This window comes from Prionailurus viverrinus, chromosome D4 (assembly GCF_022837055.1).
Source record: "Prionailurus viverrinus isolate Anna chromosome D4, UM_Priviv_1.0, whole genome shotgun sequence".
NCBI lineage: Eukaryota > Metazoa > Chordata > Mammalia > Carnivora > Felidae > Prionailurus > Prionailurus viverrinus.
Window position 1 is genome coordinate 87,741,633 of NC_062573.1, and position 18,548 is coordinate 87,760,180.

The following is an 18,548-nucleotide window of genomic DNA, read 5'->3' on the forward strand; positions in this document are numbered from 1 at the left end:
TTCTAGATTGAATGTGTTTTTCTACAGTCCCATGAGTGTACAAGGAATCAGTTTCTTTCCATCCCTGCCCGTTTCTAAGAATTTCTAATAATTTGGCTAATCCAATAGATTATAATTTCTAGTTATTACTTTAATTTGTGTTTCTCTAATAAAATATTTTGAACATCTCATCATATATCTAATAGATTCTGACTTTATTTTTCCAATTTTATTGAGAAATACATGACATATATCACTGTATAAACAACATGATGGTTTGATTTGCATATACTGTGAAATGAACCATAGGTTCAGATAAAATCCATCTGCTCATACAGATACAATAAAAAGAAAAGGAGGAAAAAAGGGAGAATTGTTTTTTCTTTGTGATGAGAACTCAGGATCACTCTCAACAACTTTCCTACATGCTGTATAGGAATGTTAGCTCTAGTCTCCATACTGTGCATCATGTCCTTGGTGCTTATAAATGGAGTTTTGTATCTTTTGACCACCTTCCTCCAGTCCCCTTCTCCTACCCTCTGCCTCTGGTAACCACAAGTCTGATTTCCTTTCTATGAATTTAGTTTTTTTTCGATTCCACGTGTAAGTGAGATTATCACTTATGTAGTGTTTATCTTTCTGTCACTTATCTTAGCGTAATGCTTTCAGATCCATCCACGTAGTTGCGAATGGTTGGATTTCCTCATTTTTTTTTTATGGCTGAATAATATTCTGTTGTATATGTACACTACACCTTTATCCATTCATTCATCAATGGACACTTAGGTTGTTTCCGTGTCTTGACTATTGTAAATATTGCTGCAGGGAATGTGGGGTTGCAGATATGTTTTTGTATGAGTGTTTTTGTTTCCTTTGGATATATTCCCAGAAGTGTAATTGCTGAATCAGATGACAGTTCTATTTTTAATTTTTTGATGATCCTCTGTACTGTTTTCCACAGTGGCTGTACCAGTTTATACTCTCGCCAACAGTACACAAGGGTTCCCTCTTCTCCACATCTGTGCCAGCATTTGTAATCTCTTGTCTTTTTGATGATGGAAATTCTAACAGGCATGAAGTGATATTGCATTGTGTGTGTGTGTGTGTGTGTGTGTGTGTGTGTGTGTGTTTAATGTTTTTATTTATTTTTGAGAGAGAGAAACAGAGCATGAGCAGGGGAGGGGCAGGGAGACAGAATCCGAAACAGGCTCCAGGCTCCAAGCTGTCAGCACGGAGCCTGATGCAGGGCTCGAACTCATGGACTGTGAGATCATGACCTCGGCCGAAGTCGGATGCTCAACCGACTGAGCCACCCAGGTGCCCCTCGCATTGTGGTTTTAATTCACATTCCCCTGATGATGAGTGAGCATCTTTTCATGTACCAGTCAGCCTGTCATATATCTTTTTTTTTGAGAGAGAGAGAGAGAGGGAGAGAGGGAGAGAGAAAGAGAGAAAACACAAGTGGGGGGGGGCAAAAGAGGAGAGAGAGAATTTTTTAAATATTACATATAATATATTGTCAAATTGGTTTCCATACAACACCCAGTGCTCATCCCAACAGGTGCCCTCCTCAATGCCCATCACCCACTTTCCCCTTAAACTTAAAAAAAAAAAAGTCCCCTGTGAAGCCATCAGGCCCTGGACTTTTGTTTGTTGTGAGTTTTTTGATTACTGACTCAGTTTCTTTGTTGGCTGTAGGTCTGTGTAAGTTTTCTGTTTCTTCCTGTTTCAGTTATAGTGGTTTATGTCTCTAGGAATTTATCCTTTTCTTCCAGGTTGTCCGATTTGTTGGCATATAGTTTTTCATAATCTCTTGTAATTGTATTTCTTTGGTGTTAGTTGTTATTTCTCTTCTTTTATTTGTGATTTTATTTATTTGAGTCCTCTCTCTCTTTTCTTTTTGATAAGTCTGGCTTGGGGTTTATCAGTTTTATTAATTTTTTTTTACAGAACCAGCTCCTAGTTTTATTGATCCATTGTATCGTCTTTTTTGTTTGTTTGTTTGTTTCTATATAATTTCTGCTCTAATATTTATTATTTCCTTTCTTCTGCTGGCTTTAGACTTTGCTTGTTGTTCTTTTTCTAGCTCCATTAGGTGTAAAGTTAGGTTGTGTATTTGAGATTTTTCTTCTTGAGGTAGGTCTGTATTGGTATATACTTTGCTTTTAGGACCGCCTTTGCTGTATCACAAAGGTTTTGGACCATCGTGTTTCATTTTCATTTGTTTCCACGTATTTTAAAATGTGATTTATTCTGGAGAATGTTCCATATGTACTTGAGAAGAACTGTATGTATTCTGCTGCTTTAGGATGAAATGTTCTGAATATATCTGTTAAGTCCATCTGGTCCAGTGTGTCATTTAAAGCCATTGCTTACTTGTTGATTTTCTGCTTAGATATCTGTCCCTTTCTGTAGGTGGAGTGTTAGGGTCCCCTACTATTATGGTATCATTATCAGTGAGTTCCTTTACTTTTGTTATTGTGTTATATATTTGGGTGCCCGCATGTTGGGGACATAAATATTTACAATTGTTAGATCTTGTTAGATAGGCCCCTTTATGATGATATAGTGCCCTTGGTTTGAAATCTAGTTTGTCTGATAACAATATTGCTACTGTGGCTTTCTTTTGAGGCCCATTTGCATGGGAAATGTTTCTCTATCCCTCACTTTCAATCTGCAGCTATCTTTACGTCTAAAACAAGTCTCTTGTAGGGTCTTATTTTTTTATCCATTCTGACATCCTGTATCTTCAGTGGAGCGTTTAATCCATTTACATTCAGAGTAATTATTGGTAGATATGCATTTAGTGCCATTTTATTACTTGTTTTGGTGTTTCTACAGATTTTTCTGTTCCTTTCTTGTCTTTATCACTTTTGGTCTTTGCTTTCCACTCACAGAGTACCCCTTAGGATCTCTTGCAAGGCTGGTTTAGTGGTCACGAACTCCTTTAAGTTTGTTTGCCTGGGAAATTCTATCTCTCCGTCTATTCTTTTTTTTTTCTTAATTTTTTTAATGTTTATTTTTTTGAGAGAGAGAGAGAGAGAAAGTGAGAGGGAAATAACAAGAGAGAGAACAAGCAGGGGAGGGGCAAAGAGAGCTGGAGACACTGAATCTGAAGCAGGCTCCAGGCTCTGAGCTGTCAGCACAGAGCCTGATGCAGGGCTTGAACTCACGAGCTGTGAAATCATGACCTGAGCCATCCAGGCATCCCCTCTCCTTCTATTCTGAATGACAGCCTTGCTAGATAGAATATTCTTGTCCTTTGCCCATTTTTTAATTAGGTTATTTGGTTTTTTGCTAGTGAGTCTTACAGGTTTTTTTAAATCTATTTTGGATTTTAACCTCTTATTGGATACATGGTTGCAATATCTTCTCCCATTCTGTATGCTTTCCTTTCATTTTGTTGTTGGTTTCTTTTGCTGTGAGCACAGAATCTTTTAAGTTTGATACAATTCCACTTGTTGATTTTGGTTTTGTGGCTTGTGCTTTAGGTGTCACATCTGACTTCATTTTTGATGTCTGACTGCTGACATCTCCTAAGCCTCACCCCTCTCTCCTTGCCTTCTGCCCCACATCTGGGCAAATCTACAAGAAAACACAGGTGCTCCCTCCCTCGGTGCTGGTGGGAAGCTGCACAGGAGTGGTCAGCCTGACTGCTTGTGCTAAGTAATGAACCTGTTCATACCTTGTTGGTGTGTGTATTACATCCTCAGTCTTGACATCTGAACCAAATTTGGGGTGGGGGTCCATCCTTTCTTTGCAGGCAGCTTAACAGTTGGTGCAGTGAGCAGGATGTCAAGATGATCACCAGTGCCACAGGGGTCTTTTTTTTTTCTCTCTTTTGCTATCAGTTTCACCTGCCTGCTGGTGACTACATACTTAGAACTTTGCTGCTTTATGCTACATTTGCTGAGTCCTATGAGCCTCTGTCATATGTATAACCAACCCAAGTTGAAAGTTATAATTGCCATTTAGAGAGACAGTTGTGTGTCTCAGATTGAAATGAAGGGTCTCAATTCCAGCATAAATTGTGATCATCACTAGGCTCGAGTCAGGGAAACGAATCTTAATGCTGTCACTGTTGATTGTGTGTCTCAAGCAAGCATTGGCCCTTGTATAGAATACTCAGGGGAATGACTGATGGCTTTTGCATTTAAGGGTCCATCTGGTGGCCGCTTATATGAAGGAAGAGCAGGTCCAGTGCAGCATGCTAAGAGTAGATAGCTCATCTTTCAAAATTTCATCATGTTCTATTGTGGTTCTTTACTTTCCCTGTGATACATCTTCTCAAATAATTCTTTCTGCTCTTTTTACTAACTTTTTTCTTTTAGAAAATATCACTTAGATGCCCTCCTCCTCTTACTCAAAACCATGTCTATATTTCTTCAAGCCTTTAGTTTATTCTAACCTTACTTGGATGTGCTACCTCCATATTTTTTTACTAGTTCATCTTAGGTCCTACTAATAGATTTCATTGTTCAAAACACCACGTTTATCCTGTCATAGGTATATGGATCCCAACTGACGTTACTGCCTATTATCTAACACATGACAAATTCTTCTCTCAGTGGGTTTGTAAACCAAAGAAAGGAAGAGGACAGGTTTTGATTGACAGCTTTCAGGCCCTGCTTCAGAAAGCCACCCCTGTCTGCTGTTATATGCCTCCTGTTGAGTGCATGTATCTCTGCACCCCAAACCAGAATCGAATCATAGATATTTTTTGCCATTTGGCTAAGTCAGAATGACTGAAGCTGCAGTAGTTTTACTGTGCATAAATAAATTGGTGTTTAGGCACAGTGATTAATAGGGAAAGAGAAAGTGGGAGATTAGTGGATGAAGGATAACTAGAATGATAGGATAAGAATAATGAGGATGATAAGAAGCTAGACCCATACGCTTCTTTTAAGCCACATAGTTTGTCACTTTGCCCCTCTGACACCTTACTGTGTATTTCTGCTAATGTACATGGAGCTGACATGGCTTCAGTCTGAGGCTCATCTTCTCCAATTACTAAACATTTGATCTAGGCAAATTACCTGACTCTTCTGTGGCTCAGTTTCCTCGTCTGTAAAATAAAGACAAGGGTGACACCAAGCGCGAAAGGGTGTGATGATTACGTGAGGTAGTATAGAACTTAGGACGGTGCCTGGCACATCTAGCTGCCACTGCTTGTTTAGTAAATGTACTGTAAGGGTTCATTTTACTGCTGTCCCACATATAAATCTATTACAAATCCTGTATTATTTATGTTTTATATATTTGCATACATATTTGTTAAATTTATATAAGCTTCTCACAGTTCTCTGTATTCACCCTAAATCACCTGTATATATTATCCCTTCTATGTTCTTAACTCTTCTTTGTGTCTTTTATTTTTTCCTTCTTTTTTAGATGGGGATATTGGTTTTGAAACTTTACAGCAGGGAATGTCTGAAGAAGTTTCAATACGGTTTGAGAGAATTAATCTCTTTACAAGAGATGACCCATATTATTCCATTTTAGAAGAATTGTGGCAAGATGACAAACAGATGGAGAGATGTGAGGAATACCAGAACAAAAGTGTAAGTCATGTCGCCTTTGTTGACAAGGAAACAGTAGCTAATGAGAGAGACTGTGAATATAAGGACACTGGGAAAACTGATCGTGTAAACACATGCCTTGTTCCTGCAAGAAAAAGACTCCAGAACTATGACTCATTTGGAAGGAGTTTGAAGCCTATTGTAAGCTTATGTAATTATAGAAACAATGCAATAGAAAATCTTGATAAGGTTATTGGATATGGTAATATTTTCACTCCTATGAATTCTCATACAGAAATGAATGGTTGTGAATATAATCAGTGTAAGAAACTTCTGAGTCATAAGCAAGCTCTCATTCAACATCACAAAATTCATACTGGGAAGAATCTCAATTTATTTTCTGATTCTGTAAAAATTTTCACCCAGGGGTCACACCTCTTTGCACATCAAAGTATCTATACTGAGGAGAAACAGCATGAATGCAGCAAATATGAGACAGTCTTCACTCAGAAGCCCCAACTTGCTGTACCTCAGAAGGCTTCTACAGGAGAGAAACCCTATAGATGCACTGAATATGAGAAGGACTTTTGCCTCAAGTCAAGTCATGAGGAAACTCACACTGAGGAGAATCACTGTAAATGCAGTGAATATGGAAAAGCCTTTATCCAGAAGTCAGATCTGTTCAGATGCCAGGGAATTCATATTGGAGAAAAACCCTATGAATACAGTGAATGTGGGAAAAATGTTTCTCAGAATTCAAACCTCAATATACATAAAAAAAATTTTACTGGAGAGAAACACTTTGAATGTACTGAATGTGGAAAAGCCTTCACAAGGAAATCAACACTAAGTATGCATCAGAAAATCCATACGGGAGAAAAGCCCTATGTATGTACTGAATGTGGGAAAGCCTTTATACGGAAGTCACATTTTATTACACATGAGAGAATTCATACTGGAGAGAAACCTTACGAATGCAGTGACTGTGGAAGATCCTTTATAAAGAAGTCACAACTCCATGTGCATCAGAGAATTCACACAGGAGAGAATCCCTTTATATGTACAGAATGTGGGAAAGTCTTCACTCACAAGACAAATCTCATTATACACCAGAAAATTCATACTGGAGAGAGACCTTATATATGTACTGAATGTGCGAAGGCCTTTACTGACAGGTCAAATCTCATCAAACACCAAAAAATTCATACTGGAGAGAAACCCTATAAATGCAGTGATTGTGGAAAATCATTCACTTGGAAGTCACGGCTCAGGATACATCAGAAATGCCACACTGGAGAGAGACATTATGAATGCACTGAGTGTGGGAAAGCCTTCATCCAGAAGTCAACACTAAGTATGCATCAGAGAATTCACAGAGGAGAAAAACCTTATGTTTGCACTGAATGTGGAAAGGCCTTCTTCCACAAGTCACATTTTATTACACATGAGAGAATTCACACTGGAGAAAAGCCTTATGAATGCAGTGACTGTGGGAAATCCTTTACTAAGAAGTCACAACTCCATGTGCATCAGCAAATTCACACAGGAGAGAAACCCTACAGATGTGCTGAGTGTGGAAAGGCCTTCACTGACAGATCGAATCTGTTTACGCACCAGAAAATTCATACTGGGGAGAAACCCTATAAATGTAGTGACTGTGGAAAAGCCTTCACTCGGAAGTCAGGCCTCCATATACATCAGCAATCTCATACTGGAGAGAGACACTATGAGTGCAGCGAATGTGGGAAAGCTTTTGCAAGAAAATCAACACTAATTATGCATCAGAGGATTCATACAGGAGAGAAACCCTATATTTGTACTGAATGTGGGAAGTCCTTCATCCAGAAATCACACTTAAATCGGCATCGGAGAATTCATACTGGAGAGAAACCCTATGGATGCAGTGACTGTGGGAAGGCCTTCATTAAGAAGTCACAACTCCATGAGCATCATCGAATTCACACAGGAGAGAAACCATTTATATGTGCTGAGTGTGGAAAAGCCTTCACTATCAGATCAAATCTTATTAAACACCAGAAAATTCATACTAAACAAAAGACCTATAAAGGCAGTGACTTTAAGAAAGCCTTAAACTGGAGGCCACAGCTCAGGATACATCAGAAATCTGACACTGGGGAAGTAGCACGTCCAGTGCCACAATCATGGTGTGGGGATACCAAGGAATGAGAGGCTACCATGTGACTAAGAAGCAGGAGGTAACCAAAGCCACCTTACCTCTGGTCAGAAGTAGGAATGTCTGGATTACAGAGCTGATGTCCAGCTACACGTTTGCGGGAAATACTTGGGAGGAAGAGCTTAAGCGATGTGTGATGGCCACACTTAGTTACCGGACAGGTACTGGAATTGTCAAGCCCCTGGAAATAATAGCAAATCTGCAAGGAGAGGACTTAGTCTTTCTTGTTTCATGTTGTGGAGAAGCAGCTTCATAAGTTCAGGGTTGTTGAGCTTCTCACGCCCTGGGTAGCAAAAATATTCGATATTGACTAAAGGAAGTTCTTAATGAGCAGAGAGCTAAAAAAATTTTTTCATCGTCCAAGGACGCTGAAATCAAGGCAAAAGTATAGACAGTTCAGGTCTATAATGAAGAGAAGCCAGAGGTTTTTTGTGAAAATTGACATTAAAGACACAAAGAAAGGACTTTTCCCCCCCTTTTGGAAGAAGCCACTCTTATTTATTATTTATAGTATCTATTAGTGTGTGGAAATTTGGATAAACACTTTTTTTTATTTGACTTTGAGATTGGTAATCAGAACCACAGGCCTACTTGAATATTCATAGGCCTCTTTAGTTATTAACCAATATGTTCCTGTATTTATTAATTCCCTGCCATGGCCTAGGTAACTCACACCCAAGAGGCATAAAGTTATCCCAGCTGTGTCCCCAGAGTGACCAATGAGGTAGACAGCAGCCCCACAGACTCCTTACTTGTCACCTCAGGACTGGCCCTGAGGCCATGGGACTCAGGTCACAGATCCAGAGGTCAGCACTTTGGACTGTCAGCCTCATCCACAGAAGTCTATATTTTTTAAAATTTCTGTTTGGAAAAGAGACAAATTAAGAAAATGGGTTTCAAAACCTAGAATTCTTTCCTTCCATGGAAGTTTTGTTGGTACATTCTCTGCATGTCCATTACGTGCCAGGTGACTATGGGACACTACTGTTCACATTTGAGTTTGTTTTCTAAGAAGACAGGGTTGCACTTTCGGAAGAGTAATCCTCTGTCCCCTCCCAGTGTCTACAAATTAATCCAATTGTGTTTGCAGACCCTCTGTATTCTTACAGACTTTTTAAAATCTTTTTTTTTCTAACAGATTCTAAAAGCAGTGTTTCATCTTCCAGAATATTTGTGAATTTGTCTCTCCTGTAGATCAACCCATTTTTTTCTTATATTTTGAGTCTTTGTTTTTACATACATTCAGATTTAGAGTTGTTATACTCTTTCTGGTTAATTGAAACTTAATTATTATGAAATGTCTGTTTTTATTGCTACTGATGTTCTTTTTTGCCTTAAAATTTACTGCATCAGATGTTAATACTGTATGCATACTTCACTCATTGAAGGCTAAAATAAATGAGTCCCTTCTCCACTTTCCACATGAGGTGAGGAGCTAGAACATTAGCTCCTTTATTTCCCTCTTGGTTTACATGGTATTAATGTCATGCATTTGGATTTTGTGTGTAGTTGATGTGGTCAGTCATTTGAGTCCATGTTCATTTATATTAATCCATATATGTTTTCCTTTTTTTTTTTTTTTTAAATAAGCTTTCAATGTAAGTACCTTTGAAGATAATGTGCTTTTTTTCCCTTTTCTCTCCCTCCTTCAAAATTTGTCTTATCTTCGGCTGCCAGCAGTTCACAGTGGCATGCCTAGGTGTGATTTTCTGTGTGCTTGTTTGGGGTTTGCTGTGTTTTTTTTTTTAAATCTGTAGCTTGGTGGTTTTTTTCTTTACCTTTTGGGAAATTTCTTGCTATTATCTATACAAAGTATGCTTCTGCTTCATGTCTTCCTCTGCTTTGTCTAGAGTTTGCCCCATTATTTAGACCCTCTGTAAACCTTTTTCCATTCGTTGTTTCAGATTTTGGTAATGCTTGTTTTCCCCTATACCTGGTAATTTTAAATCAGCTACCAGGCACTATATATTAGGCACTGCAGAGACACTGAGGTGGTCTGGATGGTATCATCTTCCAGAGAATATTTGCCTTTGACTCTAACAGGTAGGACTAGGCAAGAGCATAAGCACCCCTGCCTGTCTTCGTCCAGTCTTGTACTGAGAGTGTGAGACTGGCCTCCAGTCCCAGGGAAGGCTTGTCTGGTGTTTTTCACCCTAGAGATGTAGGACTTGGGGAGATTTTCTAGGTGCCTCATTCTGTGAAGGAACTGAATTTTAGTATTTGTCCCATTAGGTCCATAAATTTGTTAAAAACCGTCTTAACCTCTCTTCTTCGGTATTTGCTTTAAAAATTAGCAAACACCTCTTTTTAATAGTCCCAGACTCCAGAGGTTATGTCTTATCTCTAATCCTATTCCTGTATTTTCTCACTTCTTGGTAGCTCTCCAGTGCCATCACAAAATTAAGTATATTTAATATTTTCTTCCACCATTTTTAGTTCTCAAAGGAAGTACTTGTCTGTACTACCTGCTCTGTCTAATCATTAGCAGAAGTTTTCAATGCCCTGAGATAGCTGTTCCTTTCTTTTAAAGTTTTTTTTTTCTTATTCTTTTTTTTTTTTTAACGTTTTATTTATTTTTGAGACAGGGAGAGACAGAGCACGAATGGGGGAGGGTCAGAGAGAGGGAGACACAGAATCTGAAACAGGCTCCAGGCTCTGAGCTGTCAGCACAGAGCCCGACGCGGGCTCGAACTCACGGACCGCGAGATCATGACCTGAGCCGAAGTCGGCCGCCCAACCGACTGAGCCACCCGGGTGCCCCTGAAGTTTTTTTTTTAATGTTTATTTATTTTTGATAGAGACAGAGTGGAGGCGGGGCACGGGTAGAGAGAGGGAGACAGAATCTGAAGCAGGCTCCAGGCTCCCAGCTGTCAGCACAGAGCCTGAGTGGGGTCAGACTCACAAATGGTGAGATCATGACCTGAGCCGAAGTTGGACGCTTAACAGACTGAGCCACCCAGGCACCCCAATAGCTGTTCCTTTCTAAGGAGTGTGGAGTCCAGAAATATATTTTTTAAATTACCAGAATTTTCCAAGCTAATTTAAAAGTGAAAATGGTGGCGCCTGGGTGGCGCAGTCGGTTAAGCGTCCGACTTCAGCTAGGTCACGATCTCGCGGTCCATGAGTTCGAGCCCCGCGTCAGGCTCTGGGCTGATGGCTCAGAGCCTGGAGCCTGTTTCTGATTCTGTGTCTCCCTCTCTCTCTGCCCCTCCCCCGTTCATGCTCTGTCTCTCTCTGTCCCAAAAATAAATAAACGTTGAAAAAAAAAAAAGTGAAAATGCACTGATTTGTGACACCATTCCCTATTTTTGTGGCTAAAAGTTAAGGGATTTACTGTTCTGTTGAAGATTTTGTAAACTTTGAAACCTAAGAGAAAACTGACTGTGGTGGTATCAGATTTTATTATGGTAGCTGCCAATCTTTGGCAAAAGGAGATTGAGACTGTCATATTTCTTTTTTAATAGTGTGGCTTTTTTCCTTTGGGTAATGAATAGGAAATTAAGTTAATGAAGGCTGGTGTATGAGCCCAGGGGTTTGAAAATAAGGATTTTAAAGACTAATTTAGAAGGATCACTGAGATAGTGATTCTCAACGTGTTTATTCCCAGGCACGTTTTTTAAAAATGTGGGCACCTGGGTGGCTCAGTCAGTTAGTGTCCAACTCTTGGTTTTGGCTCAGGTCATGATCTCATGGTTTGTGAACTTGAGCCCCATATTAGGCTCTGCATAGCCGGTACAGAGCCTATGGAATTCTCTCTTCTCTCCCTCTCCCTCTCTGTCCCTCCTCCTCCTCCTCCTCTCTCTCTCTCTCTCTCTCTCTCTCTGTCTCTCTCAAAATAAACTTTATAAATACATACATACATGCAACAATTCTACATTACTAAGCCAAAAAAAGAAGATATGTTACCTTCTGTCAACATGGTAACATCTAGGAGAAAGGAAGACTTCCTTTTGTGGACCTCCACATATTTGAAGGGGCACTGGAAATTGGGGAATGGATGATGGAACAGTTCTGGGTGGAATGGGGGGAGCTAATTTACTTAGATGGAACTCCAAGGATAGTATAGATTGGATGCATGTGCAAGAAGGAGAGTCGTGTGAATTAGACATATCTTTTTATGCCAGAACTATAGTGTAGTTCATTTGTATTTACAGCAGAACTTCTTAAAAAGTTTTACAATGTAAATTTAATTAGCAATGTACTTTAATTTTTAAAAGGAATCTTATTCTGTGAATTCAGTAGATGTAAGAAAACTTTAACTCAAACCAACATTTATATATCAGATGATTCATAGGAGAGAGTAGTTTTCTATCTTAGTAAATGTGAGTAGGGCTTCCTTCACAAATCATTACTTCATTACATAACAGAGAATTCATGCTGGAGAGAAACCTTATGTATACAATAACCAGAAAAATCATCTGCTGAAAAGTCAGCTTTCTGAACGTCAGCAAATTCACACATGAGAGAAATAACAGGCCAAAAGCTTATTGTTTCCCGGAAACTCATTTTGGAGAGAGAAACCTATAAAAGCAATTCCTTGAAGAACCACGTAGAAATCATCATAAAATGTCTGCTGGAAGTAGACAAAATTAATGCACTTTGTGTGAAAATATCTTCATTCAGAAATCAGTTTTCAGTATTCAGTATTTGTGCATGAGTGAAATTGTGTATTTTCTGAAAATGAGAAAGGCTTCTCATGTAAGTTTGAACCAATTGTAAATTATCCTACAGAGTTGCTGTATGTCAAAAAGTCTTTGTCCATGAGTTGTATCTTACTGGACATCATAGACAATGGAGAAGAATTAAATCATTTCTTAAAACATCAAATTTTCTTTTCAAATACATCATTTTCTTTAAAATTTTTTTTTAACATTTATTCATTTTTTGACAGACAGAGAGAGACAGAGTGTGAGTGGGGGAGGAGCAGAAAGAGAGGGAAACACAGAATCTGAAGCAGGCTCCAGGCTATGAACTGAGAGCACAGAGCCCGATGTGGGGCTCAAACTCAAAAATCGTGAGATCATGACCTGAGCTGAAGTCGGGTGCTCAAGCGACTGAGCCACCCAGGTGCACCCAAATACATCATTTTCTTAAAATGCCATAAACTTCATACTGGGAGGATACTAAATTTGTTACAGGAAGAAGTATTCCCATAGAAGCAAATTTCACAAGAAATATAATTCATTTTGTTTATTGGTTAAATTTCATGCCTGTGTCTCAAACCAGTGGGGACAAATAGGCCAGCCCAATAATTGCCTTTTTTAAAACTTTTTAAACTTTTTATGTGGAAATCATTTAAAACATAGAACAGATAGAAGTGTTTCAAGAATAGGAAGAGTACAAAAAATATATAGTAACCCTTTGCCCAAATTCATCTATTGTTAACATTTTGCCCCATTTGTTTTATCATTGAAATTTTAATTCTTAGAGTTTTATTAGTAATGTTGGCAACAACCAGATTGTGTCAGTAGGGTAATTTTCTATTACTAATCATCATAGAAAAAGAAACAGTACAAGTCAAGGGAAATGAGATTTGAAGGCTGCTACCTTTTCTGCCACCACTTTCAAGGCCTTTCTGATGTCCTTATTCTTTCAAGGGCAGATGGGGTTTAGCACGAGAATGATAACACCATACAGGACGGAGACCAGCTGGTCTTCCCCCAGTGAGTGAGGGGCCATACGTATGTGAACATGGTGCTGCCATAGTAGGAAGGACTTTTGCCTCCCCTCTAAGGAGCGGATCCTCAAGGCGGTAGAGATAATATAGAGGTAGGAGAAGACAATACTCAGGAGAGGAGCCCACCAAATGAAGACCCCAGTGGAGAACAATGCCAGCTCATTGACAGAAGTGTCCCCACCAGACATCAGCCTTTCTTTTAATTAAATATGTTGAAACATGGGGGCGCCTGGGTGGCGCAGTCGGTTGGGCATCCGACTTCAGCCAGGTCACGATCTCGCCGTCCGTGAGTTCGAGCCCCGCGTCAGGCTCTGGGCTGATGGCTCAGAGCCTGGAGCCTGTTTTCGATTCTGTCTCCCTCTCTCTCTGCCCTTCCCCTGTTCATGCTCTGTCTCTCTCTGTCCCAAAAATAAAATAAAATGTTGAAAAAAAAATTTTTTAAATATGTTGAAACACATACGTGTGTGTAGACACACATAAAACTATGTAAATGTGACATGTTTTATTTATTGAATTTTGGACTTTGTCCACTCTTCTAGCAACTCCAGCCACTGCAACAGTCTGTCACCATATGAGCAATGGTTGTCAACTTCATAGTTTTCTTTTTACTTGGTCATATAGACCATTAATATATGTGCACACGTATGAGTGTGGTTTTTTTTTAATTTTTAGAAAATGTTTATTATTTTTGAAAGAGAGACAGTGTGAGCCGGGGAGGAGAAGAGAGACAGGGAGACACAGAATCCAAAGCAGGCTCCAGGCTCTAAGCTGTTAGCACAGAGCCTGAAGCGGGGCTCAAACTCATGAACTGCAGCAAGATCATGACCTGAGCCAAAGTCGGATGCTCAACCGACTGAGCCACCCAGGCGCCCCATCTGTGTTTTCTTATTTAAAGAAATTGCCAGATCTCTGTGGAGTAAGACTTGCATTTCATATTTCCAACATTAGTGTATAAAACGGTTTCCCCTATACTAAAAATAGTGGTTACTTTTTAACTTGGAGTTTTCTGATTTCAAAGTGATAACTACTTTTGATTTACATATTAATGTACCTCTTTAAGTGTTTCTTGGCCATATACCTTGCTCTTTTGTGAGTTGCCTTTTTATACCATTTATTTATTTATTTTTTTGGATTGTCAATTTGTAACAGCTTTTTGTATGTCAATGGTAATAACTCTTAAGAAAACTATTGCTTGACTCTTGACTTTGTATATATTTTCTCATTCACATAATTTTATTTTTTACATGTTTAAATATGTCTGTCTATTATAGTTTCTGAGTTTCTGGTCTTAGTTAAGCTTCACATATTAGAAGATTTTTAAGTGTCTTTTTTGGTATATGTTGTGTATCTTTAGGAAAAGTGATTATTTGTTTCTTGGGCATGGATAGCCACTTTCACAGTTTTAGACAGTGTTGCATTTGCTAAGCAATTCCAGTCCTCTTCCCTTATTGCTTACTTTGTTAGCATCTTTTGAAGCTGTTAGTTTGCCCGGTGACTGACTCAGGCCAGGAAAAGCAAAACACTGATAGGTGTGTTCCGGGAAAACCTTTGCTTTCCTAAAAAGGGACAGATTTAGCTGCTGCCATTAATTTACCCACCTTCTGGCCTTGCACATGATGCCTGGGGCAGTGGCATGGCAACCTTCTCTCAATCCTAGGGGAAAGAATCAGAGACACTGGTCGTGACAATATTTAGTCAACACTAATAGCAAGTTAACTCCAGACTTTTGCGAGGTGATAGAAATAAGCAGATTTTACATAAGCCATTCTATTCTAGGTTTCTCTTGTATCTGAAAGCGTGCCTAAATTTATTCAGGCATCAAGATGTATAAAGTAATCCATCCTTTTTCTTTTAAAGTAGAAAAATATTTTAAAACCCCAGTAGATCCCCCACATAAGTTTAAATAAGGTAAAGAGATAGCAAATATACATAAGATTTGTAATGAGTAAGAAGAAGCACAATTGATATTGTATCCATTAATAGGATCAAGAGAGAGAATACTACCTAGAGTAAATGAATGATTTCCTGGCAAGAGGGAATTGATCCAAATCAAAAAGGAATAGAAAAAAGTTGATAACCTTACAATAGATGCTAAATATCATTATACAGAGCAACCATTTAAAATATACCAGGACAGGGGCGCCTAGGTGGCTCAGTTGGTTGGGCGTCTGACTTTGGCTCAGGTCACGATCTCACAGTCTGTGAGTTCGAGCCCCGCATCGGGCTCTGTGCTGACAGCTCAGAGCCTGGAGCCTGTTTCAGATTCTGCGTCTCCTCTCCCTCTGCCCCTCCACAGCTCATGCTCTGTCTCTGTCCCTCAAAAATAAAGAAACATTAAAAAAATTTTTAAAATATACCAGGACATTAGGAAAAGATTTCTTAAATAGGACACATAAATAATGAACTATAAAAGAAAAAAAAAGATAAATTTGACTTTTCAAAATTAATAACTCATCCTTTGAAAAGCACTACTAACAAAATGAAAAGGCAAGATACAGAATGGGAGAGAATATTTGCAATAGATATCTGACAAAAGATTTGTATCCTGAAAATTTAAGGACATTTACAACCCAATTATAAGAAAGCAAATAATCTAATTAAAAAATTGCAACAAATTCAAAGGTTGTTCATGAAAGAAGATGTGATGTGGCCAAGAAGGACAAAGCATTTTCAACATTAGCCATTAAGGAAATACAAATTAAAATCACAATGATACCTCTGTACACTCATTACAATGACTAAAATCAAAATGATTGGCAGCATCACATGTTGGAAGTTGTGCAGAAACTGGAACTCATTTGTGGCAAGTGGAAATTTGAAATGACAGAAACACTTTGAAAAATAGTTTTCAAGCTCTTAAGCAGTTAAAACATACAGCTACCATTACAACCTAGTCATTCCACACCCCATATTTAACCCAAAAGCACCAACAACTTATGTCCCATACACTTATACTTGATTGTGGATAGTTTTATTCAGAATAGCCTCAAACTGAAAGTAACTCACATGTCCATCATCAAGTGAATAAATATCCAAAATGTTGCATATCCATAAATGACTACTACAGTGCTATGCAGCAGTAAGGAGCAATGACTACTGACATGTGCAACAGCACAGATAAATTGAAGTCATTTTGAGTAAAAGAAGCCATACATAAAGGTATAACATACTGAATAATTGCATTTATATGAAATTCTGGAAATGCAGACTAACAGAAAGTGACAAAAATCAGATTGGTGGTTGCCTGGGGCCGGGGGTGAAGGGAGGGATGGTCATCAAAGGGGAACAAGGAATGTTTTTAGGATAATGAAAATGTTTTGTATTTTTATTGTGTTGGTGGTTTTGCTAATGTACACAACTGTCAAATGCATTGAACACTAAATTGATGCCGTTTATTGTATGTAAATTATATCAATAAAGTTGATTTTTAAAAAACAACATGAACAGTTAGATTCATATCTGATTTTGGTATGTTTAGAGACCAGATAATTTTATTAATTCAAGTTATTCCAAATCCTAGAGGTAGCATTTCCCAATATATTTTTATTTCTTTTCATTGCTTCATTGAAATTTAAAAATACGCCATCACTATAAAGCCATCATAATAAATATAATGCAAAAATAAGGAATTATTTATTAACTCTTGTAGCTTAAGACCATAGATGCAACACTCATAACATTTTAGCACATAGAATGAATCTTGCAGTATATAAAATAAAAACTAGTAATGATTTTAATCCTGAAATTCAAAAGTGATGGGATATCAGTGAGAATAACCTAAGTTAAAAGAGAAAGGCAGGGCGCCTGGGTGGCTCAGTCAGTTAAACCTCTGACTTCCGCTCAGGTCATGGTCTCGCAGTTCCTGAGCCCCACACAGAGCCTGCTTCCAATCCTGTCTCCCTCTCTTTCTGCCCTTCTCTGCTCTTGCTCTTTCTCAAAAATAAACATTTAAAAAAAGAGAAAGGAGCGGCGCCTGGGTGGCTCAGTCGGTTAAGCCTCCAATTCTTGGTTTCAGCTCAGGTCATGATATCCAGGTTTCATGAGTTCAAGCCCCACATCAAGCTCTGTGTTGACAGTGCAGAGCCTGCTTGAAATTTTCTCTCTCCCTCACTACCTGTCCCTCCCCCATTCATGCTGTCTCTGTCTCTCTCATAAATAAACTTAAAAATTAAAAAATAAATACATAAGACAATAGGTTTAATATCAATATTTACTGAAAAGTATTTGATCAATTCATCATTCTTTACTAATAAAATAGACATGGTTAGAAACTACTCAAATGTAGTTATTTTGCTAATAGCAACAACAAATTATTTTAAGTAGAAATAAATAGTTGAATTAAAATCAGTAGTTAGGGGGCTCCTGGGTGGCTCAGTCAGTTAAGTGTGTCTGACTCTTGATTTTGGTTCATGTCAATGATTTCACAGTTTGGGATTTGGGGCCCTGTGTCGGGCTTCTCTGACAGAGCAGAGCCTGCTTGGGATTCTCTTTCTCCCTTTCTCTGCCCCTCCCACTCACACTCTCTCTCTCAAAATAAATAAACTTTTAAAAATCAGCAATTAGGTTTTTCAACTGGTGCCATTATTGTTTAACATAGTATTAGAAAATATGGCATATGAAATAAGATGAGAAAATGCAAATATTGCTATCAACATTGGAAAGAAAGAATTAATAGATTTCAGTTGCAGAATTAATAGATTCCGTTAAGACAACAGCTATATCATTTAGTTCTATGAGAAAATATAGTTCATCTATTACTGATAATATATGCACTTGCTTAAAATATTTAAAACATTACGAGAGAATATGCAGTAAATGCAATCCCCACGTTCCTCTGCCAATTTTAATCTTTGGAATTTAAGCAGAAAATCAGCATGGCTGGCTAATTACTCTGGATATTAGTACATGTATCTATATCACTTATTTTTAAATGTTATTTGTATATATTCTATATATACATTGATAATGGATGTACCATTATTATTTACTCCATCACATTTTTTTCATATTAAAAAAAATGATCACCACACCCAATATGGGTCTCAAACTCAGGACCCTGAGATCAAGAGTCACGTGCTCTCCTGACTGAGCCAGCCAGGCGCCCCACCCTGTCACATTTTGATGGGCATTTGTTTGTAGCTAATGTTTTTACATGTCAGAAAGTATACAGTATACTTTT

General features: G+C 38.3%; 1 protein-coding gene across 8 annotated transcripts in view; it reads left to right on the forward strand.

Annotated features, from left to right (window-relative positions):
- Positions 1–9,118, forward strand: part of ZNF484 (zinc finger protein 484) — a 32,599-nt gene extending 23,481 nt beyond the window's left edge. For 7 of the 8 annotated variants that reach the window (XM_047831124.1, XM_047831125.1, XM_047831126.1 and 4 more), the window contains one exon: positions 5,371–9,118. In XM_047831124.1, coding sequence (XP_047687080.1) covers positions 5,371–7,685 — 2,315 coding nt within the window. In that variant the 3' untranslated portion in view covers positions 7,686–9,118. The remainder of the gene's footprint in view (positions 1–5,370) is intronic. The other variant, XM_047831129.1, reaches the window with a different exon arrangement.
- The last annotated feature ends 9,430 nt before the right edge of the window (positions 9,119–18,548 follow it).